The sequence below is a fragment of the Nematostella vectensis genome, chromosome 2, assembly GCF_932526225.1.
Source record: "Nematostella vectensis chromosome 2, jaNemVect1.1, whole genome shotgun sequence".
NCBI classification, from domain to species: domain Eukaryota; kingdom Metazoa; phylum Cnidaria; class Anthozoa; order Actiniaria; family Edwardsiidae; genus Nematostella; species Nematostella vectensis.
This window is the reverse complement of record NC_064035.1, coordinates 13,632,317-13,652,850: the sequence shown is the minus strand read 5'-3', so window position 1 is coordinate 13,652,850 and position 20,534 is coordinate 13,632,317. Positions and strand designations below refer to the sequence as shown.

Sequence of the window (20,534 nt, the reverse complement as noted above, 5' to 3'; positions counted from 1 at the left end):
CAGCCGGACCTGCAGAGGAATATGGAAAGTTCATAATGAAAAGCACTTCAAGAAAATACATTAAAGAGAGCGCAAGTAAACCCGACATTTTACGAAAAAAAAGAATTTACACATCTCTACGTTGGTTCCTACTAATCGAGGCCCAGCTTAGGGAAAGGGAAGGTCAGTGGGACGATTTTTTTGTATATCTATACAAATCTTATCAATTTTCAGATTCTCAACATTTTTTATTATTGACTTTTACTATGCATTATTTTGGCCAAAATGATTTTTCAAGGAACTGGGTACTTCATATTCATTCAAACGCAAAACAAAGCAGGTATTCAGTAGAAACTCCATGCTCAATACGAATTGGTCAATCGCGTAGCAACCTGGCGCGAGCTTGAAAAATCCAGACGTATGCAGATCTCACCGCAGAACTGAAATCGTTTGTTTGTTATAAACCCTCTACTGAAGCAAATCTACCGTTTGCTAGGAAAAAAACCTCGAATGCTTCGAAAAAGGGCTTTAACTTTGATAGTTGCCCTATTCGTGGTGGCCGGGTTATACATTTTTACGAGGGTTTCACCACGCAGAGCTAAAGATTTTGTTTCAGCCAAGCATGTTGCAAAGCGCTCTTTTGATTTAAAAGGCACAGCGGAGTTTCCGAGGAAAGTGCGCTTGTTTGTGGCAGTGCTGACCCATGCCAAGCGAAAGCCCCGGAGAGATGCAATTCGAGACTCTTGGTTTAAGGAGTGCAACAACCAGGCTATCTGCCGATTCTTCTCGGATGAAGTGGGTCTTAGCAATCAATCGAGGCTGAAACTGGCGAATGAAGGCTTAGAGAACAAAGACGTAGTCTTACTTCCTCCTACAGGTAGATGGAAGACAAGTTTCTTTCTTTTTCTTTTTTTTTTCTGGAAAATTGATTTGTTAAATGGGTGTTCTATCTACATTCCTTGTGTTTGTATGTTTATGGGCAGTGGTTTCACTGAATAAAGTCAAGTTTCTTTGAATCTCATCATAGATTACCTAGGGTTTTGTTCATCCAATGCTTATTTACAGATGTTTCACTAAATAAGTCAAGATTTCTTGCATCTTTATCGATTACCTAGGGTTTTGTTTATGCAATGTTATTTTTACAGTCCCTACGGCGTTTCATAGGCCTTTCAGTTATTTGAATAGAGAATAGCGATTCTCATTCATTCTCGAAAAAAAGACTGCGCATTGTAAACTTGAGTTTTAGCGAGCAGTGTGGTAACCACTTGTTTGATTGACTTTCAGCACGTTTAGCGTTCACGGAGAGGCTCTTGCTAGTGTGGGAATGGGTTTATCAGCACAACATTCAGTTCGACTACTTCCTTCGCATAGACGACGATCATTTCCTGTGCCTGGGACGCCTACTTTACGAGCTGAAGCACCGACCCCTCAAGGGTCTATACTGGGGCTTTCTTCACTGTCATCCAAAGGTAGTGCGCATCGATGAGGCGTGGCTTCTACTCAGTGCGGACCTGGTTGAGGAGGTGCTTGCTCGCAGACGGGACAAGACGCTCGTATGTACCCCATATGGGGACCAAGCGGTTGCCATTTGGATAAATCAAAGTAAGAAGAACGTCACGTACTTCATCGACAACAAAAGGATTGTCCACAAGAGCGCGGGCAAAGACCCGAGTTTTTTCAATAAGGATATCTGCGAGAAGTATATGAGTTTGCACGGAACGTACCCGAAGTCGATGAGACAGTTCTGGCTATTATGGGATAACCTACGAAGGCGTGAGAGTCACGTGCTCTCGTACCAGATCCCTAAGATCGAGGACTACTCTAAGCATTGCGCGTTCTCTCCGGTGTTTGACTACACGGGTTTCATTTCCGAGTACCAGTTTAAACCCAAGCTCTGTCACGAAAATCCCACGTGGTCAGTATCCGGTAACATGCACGCTGGTCGCGAAGATGACGGGGAAAGGTATTCGAACTACTGATATACCGATGACCATGGTTCACATGTAACCCGCCCATGTCATCATCGTATCAGATCGATCGAATCCGTATTCGAACGCGATTTGATCAGCTGTCAGTAGTTTTAACGAAAAGAGAAATTAATTCCTGTGACTCAGTGTTGAATCCTGAAGACAAATAATAATTTTTTAAATCCCAAAACTAAAGCTCAACTTCTTTTTCCGAAAATGATTTTAAAAGGGCACGTGCGCTTGTGAACACGAGATAGCGCGCAGATTTTTTTTATTGGAACGTGACCACTCTTAAAAGACTGTGCCTCTCTTATTATTGACTCAGTTTCGTTTGCCCGAAGCTTAAAGCTGTAACGAGACAGTTTTCAACAGAACTTTGCAGAAACGCGAATGTTCTGTTACCAGCTGTAAACGCTGAGTTAGCGAACCTAGTAACTATGTACGTTTACACAGACGAGCCGAATTAGTCTGTGCAGCTGATAACTTACAAAATTCTTTACAATTCAAGAAAATTTGGGGCTTAAGGTAGGAGCATAAACTACCGTGTATTACTGACTGACAAAGTGACCGTGCCATAAATTTGTAGATGCAAAAACGGACAAAATTTAAAAACAAATGTTTATTGCCATCATTCATATTTTATACAGTGTGGCGCTATCTTTATAAACTTATAACATTCTACAAATAACGAGTAACACATAAAAAATGCCCAACCCCATGCGTGACGTTTTATAAAAAAATGTATCTTCATTGATACTAAAGCAGCGACTGCAAATGACGACAGTTTTTGAAAAAAGGACGCAAGTCAAGCAAAGGGATGTTTAAGGTCAATAGGAAAACTAATAGTTTCCGAAGGAACAAAAACCATCAGTACAGTGATGTAATATCTGATCGAAACTTCAGCTTTAACATACCCAAACACAACAGTTCAACGGTTCAATGTGTTGTTGACACATTCGCTTATGTAAAAAGGCCTAAACATGACTAATACATAACATAACCAAACACAACAGTTCAACGGTTCAATGTGTTGTTGACACATTCGCTTATGTAAAGGCCTAAACAGTACTAATACATAACCAAACAATACAGTTCAATGTATTACCAACCCAGTTGAATTAACAAACTTATAGGGAAAAGTTTGGATGAAAATCAAACTCGAGTCAATGGTACATTGGCGCTTTAGAAACATAAAAAACGCGATTAAAAAAAAAGAGAAAATTAAGAATATTTAGCTATACAACGATATACTGTATGGTGTTTGCTTTAATTCACCGCGAGGTCGAGGACTACTCTGGCCAATCCCCATAATAAGTGCTTCCGTTTTCGGCAACATTAATTTCTTCCTAGATCTTGACAATCCCAGTACATTATTCACGTATAAACTAATATCCTCAAGTTAGTGTAGTCTATGGTACTAAAGATCAGAAGCAAGTGACGTGCGCCTTTTAATGTCTAAGCTGCATAAGATTAATTAATTTAAATAAAAATATTGACACTACCGGTCTGTTTATAGCTAGTTTTCTTGGCGCTCCCATCGAATGGATGCATGAATTGATGGAACAACAAAAGATATACCCAAAAATGTGTTTCTAAAAAAATATTAACCTGCATCTGAGGAGCACATCTTCCACATGGAGTTCAAACGAGCATATAGATGGTTGCTACGGGGGAGTGCTCTCTAACACAGTGCACCCACCATAAGGACCATAACAAAGGCGTGTCCCGGTGAAACTGTACACCAAGTATAAAATGTCATACTAGCCCGAATGTGGTGGGTAAAATTGAATGGGCAAAAACAACTAGATATTATTTATATTGTATATTATTCTATATATTACATAATACATAATATATTATATATAATATATAATATATTATATATTTACTCATAATATATAATATATTATATATATATTATATATTATATAATATATTATATTATATATAATATATTATATATAATATATTATATATTTACTGTACATATTAATGGATCTTTATTTGTACCGCAAGCAGTGTTATTGTTATTTAGAAATAACTATTTTAGATCGCGCGAAGGTCGAACCGTGGAGTCCATCCACATGGACCAAAATAAGAGCAAGAAATTTGTAATTGTGAAGCCAGTCAATGACGCCACCTAAGCTCACTCTGACCGCGCCACGCCTTTACTAAGGAATCCCCTTGTGCCCTATAAATACTGTACAACACTGTACTGGGTAGGCGTGCCCTTATTGCTAGCACTTGCTGCAAAGTGCCACCTGGCCCTTCTTAAAGTCTCTGCACGGACAGAGCCGCTTGGTGGTGGGGCTGTTCGCTGTGCAGCTGAAGAGGAGATTTTGTGCCTGGCGCAGGCACACTGGCGGGTCGTCTCGGTATCCAGGGGCAACTAGGGACGGCATGTCCTCTACGCGCGTGGTGTTGCATGGAAAGCCACTCCTAGAGTGAAATAGATATCTCAATAAATATCCGGTGACTTGATACATCATATCAGTAAGCCTTGAGGTTAGACTATCGACCGGAGGGGAGAGGGGGCTCTCCTAGTTTGGGATAGATATCTCACTAAATATCCGGTGACTTGATACATCATATCAGTAAGCCTTGAGGTTAGACTAACGACCGGAGGGGGGGGGGGGGGGGGGGGGAGAGGCTCTTCTAGTCTTAGATAGATATCTCAATAAATATCCGGTGACTTGATACATCATATCAATAAGAATTATGGTTAGACTAATGCCTAGTTCTGTTGAGCATAGGCAAATAGTCTCCTACGCTGGACCTATTTCACGCGATGCGCTTCAGCTTATTAATTCAGTTGATCGCAGTTAAACACGAGGTTACGCTATAAAAGGGAAAGCTCCTCCCACCCCCGGGCTCGAATTTGCAATTATAATCATAACACTGCCAAGCTACCAGTCACAAATTATATGTCTCTTGTAAAATTGCTCATCTGAGAGCCTCAGTCGGCTGGAATAAAACTATTTTTGCACAGGTATTATGCTATTATGGCCAAATTTTTTAAAAAAATCATTATCTGACAAAGAGGAACAAAATCATAATCAGTTCGGATTCAATAAGCGACCGATATTCTTAAAAAAACTGTCTTTGTGACGTCACGATGACGTCACTTAAGTGAGCAGAAACGGGCAATACTTCTGTTTTTTAGATATGTATGTCTTTTTTCGATAATCTTACTATCTTTCAGTTAACATACATTATTAGTGACACTGTTTCTATGGCAACGACATCTGACATCTGGATTTAATGAAAGTTATTTATTTTAATCCATAAGAAACTGGGTAGCAAAATCTAAAGCTTTTTGACAATATTTAATCTTCGTTTCAAGTTATATTAATGATTTCAGGTGGATATGAATGTTTTTTTCTATTTTTACAAGCACTATTTCGAGAAGGTAAAAAATTTACAAAAAACACCATGGATTTACGTTGAGCACGTCGTATTAATAGTGGATCCTAACGACTTAAATCGTTTTGCCTAATTTTCATTAAACCTGTCTCAAAACTTGGTTGCTATGGTTACCAAAGTACACATATCAAAATTTTGTTCACACCAAACTGATCCCAGATAAATTTTAGGAAAAGTCATAAAATTTCAATGCTCTAGCCCTACCAGTTCAAAAATTATTACAGCTCAAAGGTGCTGGGGGCCTCAAAAGCCCCCCCCCCTCCCCCCCCCCCAACGCATCTGCATAAATTATTATCGTGCTATGATGAAAATGTTTGTACTTTAGAGCCCACACAGCTTGGTATAGCATTATTTTACTATAAACAGAACCATTTTAGGTGGACAAGTCTAGGAGTGACGTTTAATAAGGTTTAGAATATAAAATTTGAATCAGAGCAATTGTCCTGACATTTAGACTCATTGACGGCTGATTGATAACTGATTGTTGTTGAGCCCGGGGTTGGGGGGAGCTTTCCCTTTTATAGCGGAACCTCGTGTTTAATGCCCTCAGTCGCATAGCGTGACAAAGGGTCAAAATGACTGTGTAGGACACCTGTGGCAAACAAGCAGTGTCAAAAAAAAAATTTCTTACCGTGTCATTCTTTCCTTTGTGTTGATTGCTGGGAAGTACTGTGGTTCACACACTAAGCCTTCAAAGACAATACATGATACATTAGTGAAATTGATATATCGTGATCACAGTACTCTATCAACGTGATAACATGCCAAGGCCATCGTGATAGATACCTAGGCCATCGTTATACATACCTAGGCTATGACAAGTCTCCTTGCAAGAAGAACCCATTGCTCCTTTTCTTGCCTGGAGCGCATTAAGAGGAGGCCACAAATTCTGTCCGCAAAAATTCTGAAAAACGAAATTTCGGGAAGCGTTAGTACAAATATATAAGCTAACCCATTCAAATGCCGCCATACTCATTTACATGACGCTATACTCATTTACATGCTGATATACTCATTAACAAGCCGCTCATACAGGGGATCCTCTAAATCGTTCTCTTTGGTTTCGTATTTTGGCCAAATCTTTGTGCATTTTTCTGTGGCAAGAGAGCAGAACCATCGTGATACACGTGTTCAGAGTTGCTGGTTTGCAGAAGATGCCTTACCTGATTTTCTATAAAAACATGCAGTCTTTCAAGCATTCCTTTGTGCGTGAACTCGTAAGGGAGGTACGGAGAAACCTTTGGAGCAAGAAATCGCTATAAGCATTCATAATTAATACATACTCTCAATCATAAAACTAGAAAAGTACTAGCTGTCTGGACTGTGACGACAGTAAAGATGCATTGTAGAGATATGTGAACGATAAATTAAGCTGTATAACATGCTTTAGTGGGTCCGCTTGAAGGCTCGATATAGATATTGTGTGCTGTTTGTGTCCTATATCACTAGCCATGCTCACCGGCTCAGCCATCATGATCTCCTTCATAACTGCCTCAATCTTATTAAGATCATTGATGTCCACGGTGTAGACATATGGTTGGCCAATGTAGTCCTCGGCATACGGGTGCTGGGAAGTGATCTGCCACAAGAAAAAAATGCATCCTAGTAAAAGGCAAGTCACAAAGAACAAATAATCAGCCCTGTATAAGCAGCATCGATACCTAACTGGTTGAACTCTCAAAAAAGGCATATGCAGACCATATATGAAGTATGACATACTTGACGTAAGGTGGGTTTGTCTTTGAAGAATGGAGTGTTAATACGGTTTCTTGGAGGATGGTACTGAAAGATGAAAAAAAAATTAGAAAAAAAGGATCCTCCACTAGAAGTCCAATAAATAAAAGGAGAATTTTGTTTCCCTGGAAAAGCATAAGCTAACCTTTCTTGAGGGCACGTGCCACTAAAATACCTACTTTGTTGTTTTTTATATGACCGCCTCTAAAGAGAGGAATAAATATTACAACAAAACTATCAGACTGGCTTATCACCTTCGTGTTAAGGAAAAAACAGCCATGGGCAATAGCCTCAAGTGGTGCAGGGCCTTCATAGGGAAAACCGAGTCCAACAAATATCTGAAAATTAAAGATATTAAGATCAGTTATTAGCTGCTATTCTTTATTATATGCATTAAGATTAGTTGCTATTTCTTATGATATGCATTAAGATTTCATCACTTTGTAGGCAATACAAATAAGTTTATCTAATTTATATCTGAGGTTCCTTGAAAAAAAGTTACTTACCATTGAATCCTGTAGGAGTTTCTGAACCTCTAAAGATGGCAGGACGCCATGGTTAATCACATAACTAGGCACCCATTTCTTGATCTCAGATTCAGGCTAAAAAACAGAAGAATGAAGTAGCAAAACTGAATTAATGATTTGCATAAGCATTAACTGAAAAGGCCTATTAACCAGTACCTACCCCTCCACCGACAGTAGCATGGATCTCCATGTACTTGTTTATGACATCCAGGAAACTGCGCTGCTTAAGATCCTGATTAAAAAAAAAAAACATCATTCAACCAACAAACAACAGTACATTAAACATTCAACTTTACCATTGTGCATCAGTCCCCCTCTGTAAGGCTTTGGCACTTTACAACAATGACACAAAAAAAAAAACAATTTCAGGAACATCTCAAACAAATTACTAGACAATAATAACAGTAAATGTTTGAAAACAAGCTTTTTACAAAGATTTTATGTTACTAGCATCTCTCCAGGAGGACAACATTTGCGCTAGTTTGTAGGTCTTTGGTGCACTGTTTAGAAGTTGAGGTTCACTTTACCTTCCACATATAGTAGTGTTTCCCATACACAAGGGCACGAGCTTTTTTCTTCTTTGGATGAGGATCCGGTGTTGGTTCCTCGCCAACCACAAACCCAAGAAAAGAGTTGTCTGGACTATGAGCTAGAAGTATAAATCAAAGACATCCACATTCAACCATTTAGACTGCATCAGAATTTGAGTCTGGTAAATAACGATATCACATGAGGTGAAACATGGTAAAAAGTGAACATGATTTATCATTGGCATCATCATCTGCATGTCAGATGACCAAAAGATGATACTCACGGAACATGGTCATAAATTGCTTGAGGTTGAGGTTATGTCTTCCCCACAATGCCATGCTGCCCCCTGGCACCTTCTCTGTAAAGCCTGCATAGTTGAACTGTGCCTCAGTGCCAAAGGAGTCCACAATACGGAACTTGCACCTACCAGATCAACATTACCAATAATTAATAACAAGTGAGTATATATTAATACCAAGTGAAGGATTGAACAATTAATATTGTCTACAAGTTGTCTATTCATCTTACAGCTATATTTGTTTTATAAATCCTTTATATCTATCCTTTTGGTGAGTGGGTACTTACTTAGAACCAAGTTCTCCACCGGAGTTTTAATGCAGTCGAAAGCACTTACTTGAAGCCTTGAGTGAAACGGTCAACTTTATTTCAGCACTTACTTGAAACTTTAAGTGAACTTGTCAACTTTAGTTTTTCACTTACTTGAAGCTTTGAGTGAATTGGCCAACTTTAGTTTGCATTTGCTTGACACCATAGTAGTCCAAGTAGATCAAATCGTAGTCATTTTTGATTGTGGTAGGACATGGCTTTTTGGCAGGGCCACGCAGCTTGCCAAAGATCCTAAAAAATCGTTTTTAAACAATGAAAAAGTAGTCATCAAAGGAGAAGTATATATAGGAGGTAAGCAATAGGTTCAAAGAAGTGACTTGACAGGGGCGTAGGCAGGATTTTAACAAGTTGCAGTCAAAGCATTCAGAAGCTGAATGAGGGCAAGGCCCCTCATCCCGCATCCCCGTGAAGGTTTCATAGATTCCCCTTTTTCAGTTTGAAATTGACGTCAGTGCGTCAGACTTTTGACAATATTACACGATCCTGTCATCCTCGATCTAAAATAAGACTTCAGTCGTCCTCATCATATATATAAAAATTACGTACATAAAAATGAATAAGCAAACATTTTATTTTTTCCCTCGTTATGCAAATAAGATCGCCAATTTTTTTTTGCAGTCCAGTGACTGCAGGCCTATAGGCTGCGTACGCCCCTGTTTGAAGTACACCCCAGTGAAGCTGATGAGCTGAACTTTAAGCCTCATTAATTTGTACAAACTGTGAGTGTGCAGACGATTAAAGCCATTTTTACGAACATTTTCCCTCTGATACCACATCTTGTGTCAAAGGCATCAGACAGATTCGAAGGACGTATAAGCAGTGCACCACAGTTACTATCAAGTGCCTGTAGAATATCATTTTGTACTGGTAAGAGGGTTGTATTATGGGTGACTGGAGCTCCTCACAGATTCCTTCTGAAGGATATAATCAGAGAGTTGCAATGCTGCAACTTCTGATTTATACATACAACCCGATATGCATTATTTCAACATGTATATATATATAATATGTATTCACTTCTTCTGATTCCTACTCACCCTTGTAACCTGGGAATATCAGCAGTTACAGTAACATCATGGCCGAGTAAATAAAGCGAAGCTATGAGATCACTCCACTGGACAAGTTCACCCAGGGGTCCCCCCTTGTCTGCATTAGCGGCAAAGTGGAGTGCTCTTTCATTTGCAAGTAAACCAATATGAACAAGGATCTATAACAAGCAACATCGTTTGATTACACTCATTCAACAGTATTTGTTATGGGTTAAATTAAAACCTATGCAAGTTCTCTAACCAATGGCCATCATACATTTTTCATTTTTTTTTAAGTGTGAGAAAGCATTCATTTCCATCGGCTGATTTGGGAAAGCTTATATCATATTTTCGAAATTGGTAAATAATATACAAATTTGATTTTGTATGTTTTTTTTTTATTTCTTAAATACTTTTTCTTCTTATTTTAAATGGAAAAATAAGTGTGGCCTACAAGGGTTCTTTAACCATCCTTCTCCGTCTTAAGATCACACAAATGGGTGCATTATGCGAAAAGGTCCCAGAAGGCAAAATTAAAAAATTCTTTTTTTTCATGCAGGTTTTTGTTTACAATAGTTTCTATGGTCATTCATTAAACATGGTTTTGTATATCAGAATGTTCAGAAAAAGCTAAAATCCTATATGTGGGCAAGAATAATTAGAAACCCTAAATAGCACACGTTAAAGGTGTACCTACTGTTTTGGCAATATTGCCTGTTCTCTTTTTACATGACATAATCTAAATCTTTTACCAATTTCTATAAACCCCAAACCTCAAAATTTATTTTATTAGCTTTACCATAAAAAAGACAAAAGGCACTTAAAAACAAATGTTTTTCATAAAAAATGGCAGATACATAAGGTAAATTGGCTAGTTAGTCATTCGTTATTTTTACACTTGCGCTGTATAATAGCGAGCGAGCCCTGTTTTTGAATTACATTTTCAATCACAATTTTGTCGTTGCTGCCGTAGAAAAGTGCTCCCAAGAAGCTTATGTTATTGCCTTGTGTATACAAAACATCATTTTCAACTTTAAAAGTGATCAAATTTAATCTATGGCTCTGCTTTTTCGATAGCTCTGCATTTGACGTGGACTAGCAAGAATGACGACTTGGACCAGGTCCACCCCTTTTATACTGCAGGTCCTTGTTTTATAGAGGTCCCTAACATGGAGGTTCAACTATGACAAATTTGTTTCATCTCCATCATCTAAACAGGGAGCATACATACAAAAGAGTGTGTGCCCCTGGTTTTGAATAAACATAAGGATCATTGCCCAATTTGAGCGTATGCAATACCTTTTTCTGCTTGATCTTCTTCAGGTCCCTTTTCTTCTTTAAATCCTCCAATGCTGAAAGCCATTGTGGCCACATCTGATTTATTCTATTCTTTATCCACTTGAATTTGATGGGGTCTTGGTCATTAAGTAAACCAAGAAGGCCCTGCACATCAGAGCGATGGAGATCCTAGAAATTAAAAGGATATATAAGCAAATTAAATTAAATTTCAAGATTTTACTATGACCAGGTAAAGCACAGAACCCCCATTCCCCTAAGATGTCACTCTTAACAGGTAGGGAATCCCCCATCCAAGATGTCACTCTGAACAGGTAGGGAATCCCCCATCCAAGATGTCACTCTGAATAGGTAGGGCATCCCTTCCCCACCAAGATGTCACTCTGAACAGGTACTCTTAGCAGGTAGAGCATTCCCCACCAAGAGGTCACTCTTAACAGGTAGAAAATCTCCCAACCAAGACGTCACCCTTAACAGGTAGGGAATCCCCCAACCAAGATGTCACTCTTAACAGGTAGGGAATCCCCCCACCAAGATGTCACTCTTAACAGGTAGAGCATCCCCACACCAAGACGTCATCCTTAACAGGTAGGGGATCCCACCACCACCAAGTGTCACGCTTAACAGGTAAAGCATCCCCCACCAAGACATCACTCTTAACAGGTACGGTATCCCCCCCACCAAGACATCACTCTTAACAGGTAGAGCATCCCCCCACCAAGATGTCACTCTAAACAGGTAGGGAATCGCCGCTCCCCCCCCCAGCCACCAAGGTGTCACTCTAAAAAGGTTAGGCATACCCCCACCAAGACGTCACCCTTACCAGGTAGGGGATCCCACCACCACCAAGTGTCACGCTTAACAGGTAAAGCATCCCCCACCAAGACATCACTCTTAACAGGTACGGTATCCCCCCCACCAAGACATCATTCTTAACAGGTAGAGCATCCCCCCACCAAGATGTCACTCTTAACAGGTAGGGAATCCCCGCTTCCCCCCCCCCCCCCCAGCCACCAAGATGTCACTCTAAAAAGGTTAGGCATACCCCCACCAAGACGTCACCCTTACCAGGTAGGGGATCCCACCACCACCAAGTGTCACGCTTAACAGATAAAGCATCCCCAACCAAGACGTCACCCTTACCAGGTAGGTCACCGCTCCTTCTGTTGTTGCTCGGGATGTGGGTTTCACCCTTCCAGGAAACTTGGGGCACCAGTTTTCCACCTGAAAGAGCATCATTTCACAAATTGGTAACAGGAAGTCCTGAAGAAACTGTGGATGGGGTTGTAAGGGAGTGTACATGTGACATATAGGGGAGATTATAAACTTTGTTTGTGCTGTTTTGATGATAATGACATTATTCATTATAATCTCTTGTTCAATTCTTGTCAAGTTCAAAATCCTTACCTCACTAAGGTAGACAAGAAAGGAGCAGATGGTGCCATTTACTCCATGGTCCTTTGCATAACACTCATGTGTCTTCCAGAAATTGCGCATCCACTACAAACAGAAGAAAACCACAAGGGGTTGTACCTGTTATGACTGATAGGTTGTACCTGTAATGACCTTTAATGTAATGACTTATAATCACATCATCAGGAATAAACTGCTGTTTGTTCGAATAGCCTTGATTTTTTTTAATAGAGACATTTTGCAGGGGGACAAGATAGGGAAAACAAAGCAGGATGGAAGCTCAAGATAGGTCACCTGCATGTGAATCGCAGACGACCCCTTGTTTGCTCAATAAATAAAAAAATTATACCTCAGTAGTTTTTTTTGCAGTTCTTTGTTTTTACTCATTTACATTTGTTGTAGTCAACTAGTAGAAGCAAATCAAGAGTGTTGTATAAATTGCCAAAATTGAAAGGCATTGAAACCACAACCAACAACCAAGTGATAAGATCAGTGTGAAAACCCTTAAAGGGATTGATAAACATTTAACACCTACTGCAACTTTAGCTGTGCAAGATGGAAAGGCAGGATCTTTTGGGATTGTGCAATCTGATTTTAGTGTTCTTCCTTCCAGCACTGGGCAAAAATGTTCCACCTGAAAATGGATTGGTTTCTAATTATCTTTATTTTTTTTATGCTAACAAAGCAGAAATATTGTTAGTGGTTATGAAAGCATGTAACTAACTTAGAAAAGAATATGGCATGTACCTTTAGTTAGATAGTAAAGAATGGTGCACATACCTCACTTAAATAGTAAAGAATGGTGCACAAACCTCGCTTAGATAGTAAGAATAGTGCACATACCTCACTTAGATAGTAAAGAATGGTGCACATATCTCACTTAGACAGTAAAGAAATGTTCACATAACTCACTTAGATAGTAAAGAATGGAGCATGTACCTCAGATAGTAAAGAATGGCGCACATACCTCACTTAGACAGTAAAGAATGGTGCACATACCCCACTTAGATAGTAAAGTATGGCGCACATACCTCACTTAGACAGTAAAGAATGGTGCACATACCCCACTTAGACAGTAAAGAATGGTGCACATACCTCACTTAGACAGTAAAGAATGGAGCATGTACCTCAGATAGTAAAGAATGGTGCACATACCTCAGATAGTAAAGAATGGTGCACAAACCTCACTTAGATAGTAAAGAATGGAGCACGTACCTCACTTAGATAGTAAAGTATGGTGCATGAACCTTACTAAAAACAAAGAATAGAGCACGTACCTCACTTAGATAGTGAAGAATAGAGCAGTCGCCACCATCCACCCCATGGCTACGAAACTTTGGGTCAGATGTCCAGAATTTGCGCATCCACTGCAAAAAAAAAACATTTAAGAGAAAAAAAATATTATATGTTACTTGTATTTTTATTGAAGAATTGAAAAAAGAGGCACAAGGAGTATGAAGACATGGCTCACCTGTACTTTATCTGTACACTCAGGATAGGCAGAGTCGTTTGGGATATCACAGACCTGTCTATCACTCTTTGGGCACCATGCCTCAACCTTTAGCAAACAAAACAGACTGAGAACAAGACTGAGAGCAGTTATCCAGACTAATCTTTGAGAAATATGGCTAGTACATTTGCATAGCCAGTATTTGCTGGGAAGGGGATACAGGAACTGATATTATGAAAAAAAAGGGGTTAACTCAAGTGGTTCAGGTAAAAAACACAACGTCTATTAGCAGAAAATGACTGTCAACAAAATTACTTAACAACATTAGTTGTCAATCGATTATTCACACAAACCTCTGAAAGATAAGTCAGGGCTGAACATATGCTTCCATTCACACCATGTTGTGCAAACTTGCCATCAGATTTCCAGTTATTTATCAACCACTAAAACATACATAAATCAGTGATGAATAGAAGAGTTTCCGAATGGTTTCTGTAGGTAGCAAATGCAGGCCTTTACAAAAGGGTTAGCAATTATAGTCCTTTACAATGGACTTGGAAGTGGGTAAGATGTAATGTAGTAGCATGGTCAATTTAATATGAATTTGGGCTACTCCCACACAGCAGTACCCTCATCCATTAAAAATACATTACTATTTGGGACATTTTTTATCTGCTACCAAATGAAATTTTCAAGATTCCATTGTACAAAGTTCAGGATATGCCTATATCCTTTGGAGTGAAAAAATGTATATTTGGAAATTAATTATTTTTCTTTGTAAAAGTAACTCTTACAACAAAACTAAATTTTATTATTTAAAACTGTAAGTTTTTTTTGCCGAAGATTTGGCACTACTTATTGAAAAACAGAGTGAGTTTTAGATGACTGTTGTGATGGTCAAAAAACACCAAAAAATGTGTAAGACAAGTGAGATGGTTACCTATGCCAATATTCCTTCATTTGTGCTTATCTGGTACAGTTGGATCCTGATGGGTGTAGTTATTGGACCATTAACCTCTTAGGTAATAGTTACTATTCCTTCATTTGTACATATTTGGTATAGTTGCACTATGTGAGTAGTTATTGGTCCATTAACCTCTTAGGTAATACTACTATTCCTTCATTTGTACATATTTGGTACAGTTGCATTATGTGTGTAGTTATTGGTCCATTAACCTCTTAGGTAATACTACTATTCCTTCATTTGTACATATTTGGTATAGTTGCATTATGTGTGTAGTTATTGGTCCATTAACCTCTTAGGTAATACTACTATTCCTTCATTTGTACATATTTGGTATAGTTGCACTATGTGTGTAGTTATTGGTCCATTAACCTCTTAGGTAATACTACTATTCCTTCATTTGTACATATTTGGTATAGCTGCACTATGTGAGTAGTTATTGGTCCATTAACCTCTTAGGTAATACTACTATTCCTTCATTTGTACATATTTGGTATAGCTGCACTATGTGAGTAGTTATTGGTCCATTAACCTCTTAGGTAATACTACTATTCCTTCATTTGTACATATTTGGTATAGTTGCACTATGTGAGTAGTTATTGGTCCATTAACCTCTTAGGTAATACTACTATTCCTTCATTGGTACATATTTGGTATAGTTGCACTATGTGAGTAGTTATTGGTCCATTAACCTCTTAGGTAATACTACTATTCCTTCATTGGTACATATTTGGTATAGTTGCACTATGTGAGTAGTTATTGGTCCATTAACCTCTTAGGTAATACTACTATTCCTTCATTGGTACATATTTGGTATAGTTGCACTATGTGAGTAGTTATTGGTCCATTAACCTCTTAGGTAATACTACTATTCCTTCATTGGTACATATTTGGTATAGCTGCACTATGTGAGTAGTTATTGGTCCATTAACCTCTTAGGTAATACTACTATTCCTTCATTTGTACATATTTGGTATAGCTGCACTATGTGAGTAGTTATTGGTCCATTAACCTCTTAGGTAATACTACTATTCCTTCATTTGTACATATTTGGTATAGTTGCACTATGTGAGTAGTTATTGGTCCATTAACCTCTTAGGTAATACTACTATTCCTTCATTGGTACATATTTGGTATAGTTGCACTATGTGAGTAGTTATTGGTCCATTAACCTCTTAGGTAATACTACTATTCCTTCATTGGTACATATTTGGTATAGTTGCACTATGTGAGTAGTTATTGGTCCATTAACCTCTTAGGTAATACTACTATTCCTTCATTGGTACATATTTGGTATAGTTGCATTATGTGTGTAATTGGTGGTTCATCACTCCTACACCACAGACCTCTAAAGAGACCCAAGTTTATGCTATCCAACTATATGACATGAATTTTGCCAGTGGTGAAAGGGTTAAATTACAATTATTATTAATTGTAACTAAGAGCATACCATAACTTTCTGTCTGCACTCAGGATAACTTGGATCATCTGGAATTACACAACTGTTTGCAGAAACTAGGGAGAATGAGAATTAATAAATTATGTGTCTGTATTGGTGAGAACAGAAGGAAATAATTCAAATGGAGCCCCATCTTTAACCAGACAGTGCATCTCCAATGTTTCCGTTACTTTATAAAGCTTCTGATTTCAAATTTAGGCCTAGATTAAATGAAATGGAGTGGTTCATAAGTAAAGATGGAGTCATTAGGGTGATTTTGTCCTGTGGGATGCCACACAACCCAAAGAGTTGAGGAAAAATGTCAATACACGCATCATAATTAATGGAGGATTCTTTTGTAATATGTCACCAGTTATTACACTGGTGCATACAAAAATCCTGCTACTTTATAAGTTTGATGAAATTGATTATTTTTTAACAGGTTTTAATCACATATTTTTTTCTTTTTTCCAAGTTAGAGAACTGAATAATTTCCAGGTAACAGGACACAAAATTAAAATAGAATAAAATACAGTTATATTAAATTAAAAAAAGATCCGCTCAAAATCTATCAAACGCTGCACACCGACTCGCTCTTGAATGAATACCCTAATAACTTAGCATTTTGCAAATTTGTTTGGTCATAGCCCTTATACTTTACACCATATTAGGGTGTTAAATGTTCAGAAATATGCAAGAATTTGAAGCCGAGTTAAGCTCAATGCGACACCCACTAGACTTATCTTCAACAAGGTGATCATACTGTACTATCAGGTCTGGATAAACAGACGACCAAAAAGAGTTGAAAACTATGTAACTAATGGAAGTTTCACATTGAGAAAAAAAAGCCAAACACAAAAATTCTAAGGAAAATCTGAGCTCAGGTGCCAAGTCAGTAAGCATGGTTGAGTGCAGTAACGAAGTTTTATCACGATTGTTGTGACATGTACTAGATATCCTAAAATTGTTACTAAATATTTTGTCTGATGTTCACTTTTGGCAAATTCTTTAATATAGATCTTCCCCCTCTTCTTGTGCATATGATGACCCCATGCAAACTTCTGCCTTTTTAATCCATCAATTAAATATTTCAAGGTGCTGATAGAAATTATTGCAAGACAGAGCAACTGTGAAGTAAGACTTTTGAAGTCATGCTTTCCAGACATGAACAGTATGTGTACTGACATTAGTGTTGCACAGTAACGACGTTTTTACGCTGGTGGTGTTGAGCGCGCGCATATACATAACACAGAATTTGTCATTCACAAGCTTTCCTGAAGTAAAAGAAACAAGAAATATGTGTTTCAAGTTTCCCAAAATTGACTTAAAGTTGCTCTCAGCCTTTTCAGGTGATGATATTTCACATATTTTGTAAAAACGAAGATCTAGTCAAGCCAACATTTACGAAGCCAATTTTTTATTTATTTACACTACCTGCGTGCGCTGCAAACACTGGTTGCAAACCCTGTCGCACGCACTAAAAATCTTATTTCAAAGTAGTGCGTGTTGTATCAGAATTTTAAAATACTTTTTCAATTTCCTTCATAACATGACAGCTATCGTTCCTTTGAAGTGTAAATACCACTTAACACTATTGGAATTTTTTTTTAAACTTCATTTTAATTTCATGTAAGATATTAGTGTGTCTGAGCAGGCCGAATGTGCACGTGCGGGCTTTGTTTCACTTCTGGTTCTGCGTTTTCTAAAAAAAGCTATGAATTAGCATATAAAGGAATGGGTCATGGAAAAGCTATCTGAAGATTTCGCCACATTGGATTGATGCACCACAGACAAAACAGTGGTTAAAACAATAGAACGAAAATAAAATAGAACAATTAGGTAATCCAGCCAATCCTTCAACACTTTTCGAAGATACAACTTGTAGATAATGTAGAAATCTTGTAGAAATCTTTCAGCTCAAGTTTACTCGACCTCATTCACAGTTCCTTTACTGGTAAGGGTTGGAAACCTGTGGTCTGAATAACATTTTCAAGCTAAACACACATAAAACCCAGGAGACATCACAAACTAGAAGATATAAGAAAAATGGTGCTTTCAACCTACCATAGGAGTGGTTTGACAGGTGCAAAGAAAATGTAGTGTTGAGTGATTTAATTTGACTGGCAAGAATCTCAAATTCCAGGGTGCTATTCACGATAACACCCTCAACTTGCTTTTCCAGCACATGAATCCTTTCTAACATGCTCTGAAGAAGAACTGCTGTAGCCTTTTTGAGATCACCAACTCCTAAAGCAGAAAAAAATATATCATAATATTAGTTCATTATCATGTTCGGAGTACATGCATAATAGCAGGTGTTTGTCTTATACATAGGAATGCAAATTGTTATACTAATGCAGGTATTTTTTTTTTTTTTGATTGCAGCAATAAACTGAATTTATACTCTAGTGCTGTTGTTGTTAGCAATGAAAAACATGGAAATATTTCTCTTGTTCTAATAATTTAGCAATAAACCCATCAACTTTAATGGTTTTCGAACAAACATCAAAACCCCAAAAACATTAAAACTAACTTGTTCTAACGTGTTTTTGTTTGAAAGATGAGAAAACAATATTATGCACGTCATGTAAATGTCCTGCAGGGAAATAAAAAAAATGTTACACTATTTCTCTTTTAAATCAAAACAGCGCCGCTATATATAATTCAGACAAAAAAATTAATGGGTGATCAACTTGCAGCTTTCCTCTTGCCCTGAAGCGGTTAGTTAATTATGCCATTCAACGTTATGCATGAGTCGGACTTTAGATTATTCACCTAACAAAATTTTAAGTATTTTATTTGAAAATAAATATAAAAGGCAAAAGTAAAATAATCTTGTGGTTTAAGTTGTACCACTATAAGCTTACAGTACTGCGAATATGTGGGGAGGGAAAACAACTTCATGCTTTTACTTGAGGAAACCGGTTTGAGAATATTATAAACAACGATCACACAGTGTCTAAAAATAGACATCCGATATTTGGAAGCTTGAAGGTGTATTTTCTGATAGGAAAACAAATGAAATTAACATTAAATTTTGATTCTGCCAAGCGATTTCATACAAGTAGTAAGTTAAGCTTTATTGTGTTGAAAAACTTTTTTTACTTTAAGTTATCGGTTTAATAATTGAGTTATTCAAATTAACAAAATTTAACCTTTCTATTTCGTCATCAGCTTTATCAAATCCGGCTTCAGAAATACAAAAACACACATAAACCTCTTGACTAAGGATTCTTTGGAACCTGTATTTCAGTTGTTAGCTCATAGTAATAATAGAATATACCTTGTTGAGTAGATGGTTGACCATCTATACCATAGACTCCCTTCTCTCGAGCCAATGCACGGATATACTCCTTGGATAAATGAATAATCCTTCCTTTTAAATAGTCCGGCTGGGAATTCCGCTCATCGAGCTGGATCTTTATCAGGTAGAGACCCCATATGAATGAAATTATAATAAACACGATTCCTATTCGGTGTGCAGAGAGTTTGAAAGTCGGGCGACCCTTGGTTGCAATCATTTTAGTTTACACTCCCTGGACGAAACGACGTAATGCCCGCCACTTTGTTTACGCTACCGTCCCTTTTAGTCTCGAATTGTCGTTTCACATCCTTCTCTCTTGCACTCATGTTATCATCTTACAACCGTGGGTAGGGTTTCTTGTAAAATGTGAGATCAAGATAGAGGAAGAAGAAGAAATGTACAGTGCTAAACTTCGAGCCACAACCTGGAAGAGAGTTGCTAGTGCCGTTATTTGATTGGCTGTCACGTTGTCATGTCGTCGAGTATAATTCGGCACGTAGCTAATCAAATCGATTACTCCTCGGGGATTTCTAAAAAATATGCAAATCATTCACATGTAAATATTAAGAAATATAGGCATACCTGTCAACCTACGAAAATCTCAAGGCTTGAGAATTTTTGGGGGGAGGGGTGGGGTATATTCATTTTTGTGGGGGAGTTGTGGGTTTAACTTGCAGGCTTTTGACGTATAGAAAGCTCTCACGAACAAATCCACTTATAGATCGCAAGGGTGTTCGATAAATTGCGCTACGCAAGGGAATTATTGTTTCAAATATTTTAATAGAACATAGGCAAAATGACGATTTTTTATAGAATAATTTAAGCGATAAAAATCGCTAAAAAGCGGGAGATT

General features: G+C 37.9%; 2 protein-coding genes across 2 annotated transcripts; one reads left to right on the top strand and one right to left on the bottom strand.

The window, feature by feature from the left end:
- The first annotated feature begins 385 nt into the window (after window positions 1-385).
- Window positions 386-3,449, top strand: LOC5521780 (hydroxyproline O-galactosyltransferase GALT5). Its single transcript, XM_032366912.2, has 2 exons — window positions 386-856; window positions 1,264-3,449. The coding sequence occupies exons 1-2, from the start codon at window positions 490-492 to the stop codon at window positions 1,956-1,958; spliced, it is 1,062 nt and encodes a 353-aa protein (XP_032222803.1). The 5' UTR covers window positions 386-489; the 3' UTR covers window positions 1,959-3,449.
- On the bottom strand, window positions 2,551-20,137 carry LOC5521677 (alpha-1,6-mannosylglycoprotein 6-beta-N-acetylglucosaminyltransferase A). The gene is made up of 23 exons (XM_048723761.1): window positions 19,661-20,137; window positions 18,442-18,624; window positions 16,390-16,454; window positions 14,329-14,418; window positions 13,997-14,083; window positions 13,803-13,892; window positions 13,061-13,159; window positions 12,520-12,612; window positions 12,256-12,336; window positions 11,116-11,283; window positions 9,826-9,995; window positions 8,882-9,019; window positions 8,445-8,584; window positions 8,158-8,279; window positions 7,791-7,862; window positions 7,610-7,705; window positions 7,358-7,441; window positions 7,089-7,151; window positions 6,829-6,948; window positions 6,533-6,607; window positions 6,177-6,273; window positions 6,001-6,058; window positions 2,551-4,385 (listed from the first exon to the last, which is right to left on the bottom strand). Exons 1-23 carry the CDS (start codon window positions 19,896-19,898, stop codon window positions 4,184-4,186), a joined length of 2,631 nt encoding a protein of 876 aa, XP_048579718.1. The 5' UTR covers window positions 19,899-20,137; the 3' UTR covers window positions 2,551-4,183.
- Window positions 20,138-20,534: the final 397 nt, after the last annotated feature.

Excerpts from the sequence above, each read along its gene's own strand:
- LOC5521780 (XM_032366912.2), top strand. The coding sequence starts at position 490 with ATGCTTCGAAAAAGGGCTTTAACTTTGATAGTTGCCCTATTCGTGGTG. Across the intron at positions 857-1,263 it reads AGTCTTACTTCCTCCTACAG|CACGTTTAGCGTTCACGGAG; the intron begins GTAGATGGAAGA and ends ATTGACTTTCAG.
- LOC5521677 (XM_048723761.1), bottom strand. The coding sequence starts at position 19,898 with ATGATTGCAACCAAGGGTCGCCCGACTTTCAAACTCTCTGCACACCGA. Across the intron at positions 16,455-18,441 it reads CCTGTCAAACCACTCCTATG|TTTCTGCAAACAGTTGTGTA; the intron begins GTAGGTTGAAAG and ends CATTCTCCCTAG. Across the intron at positions 6,949-7,088 it reads ACAAACCCACCTTACGTCAA|ATCACTTCCCAGCACCCGTA; the intron begins GTATGTCATACT and ends TTCTTGTGGCAG.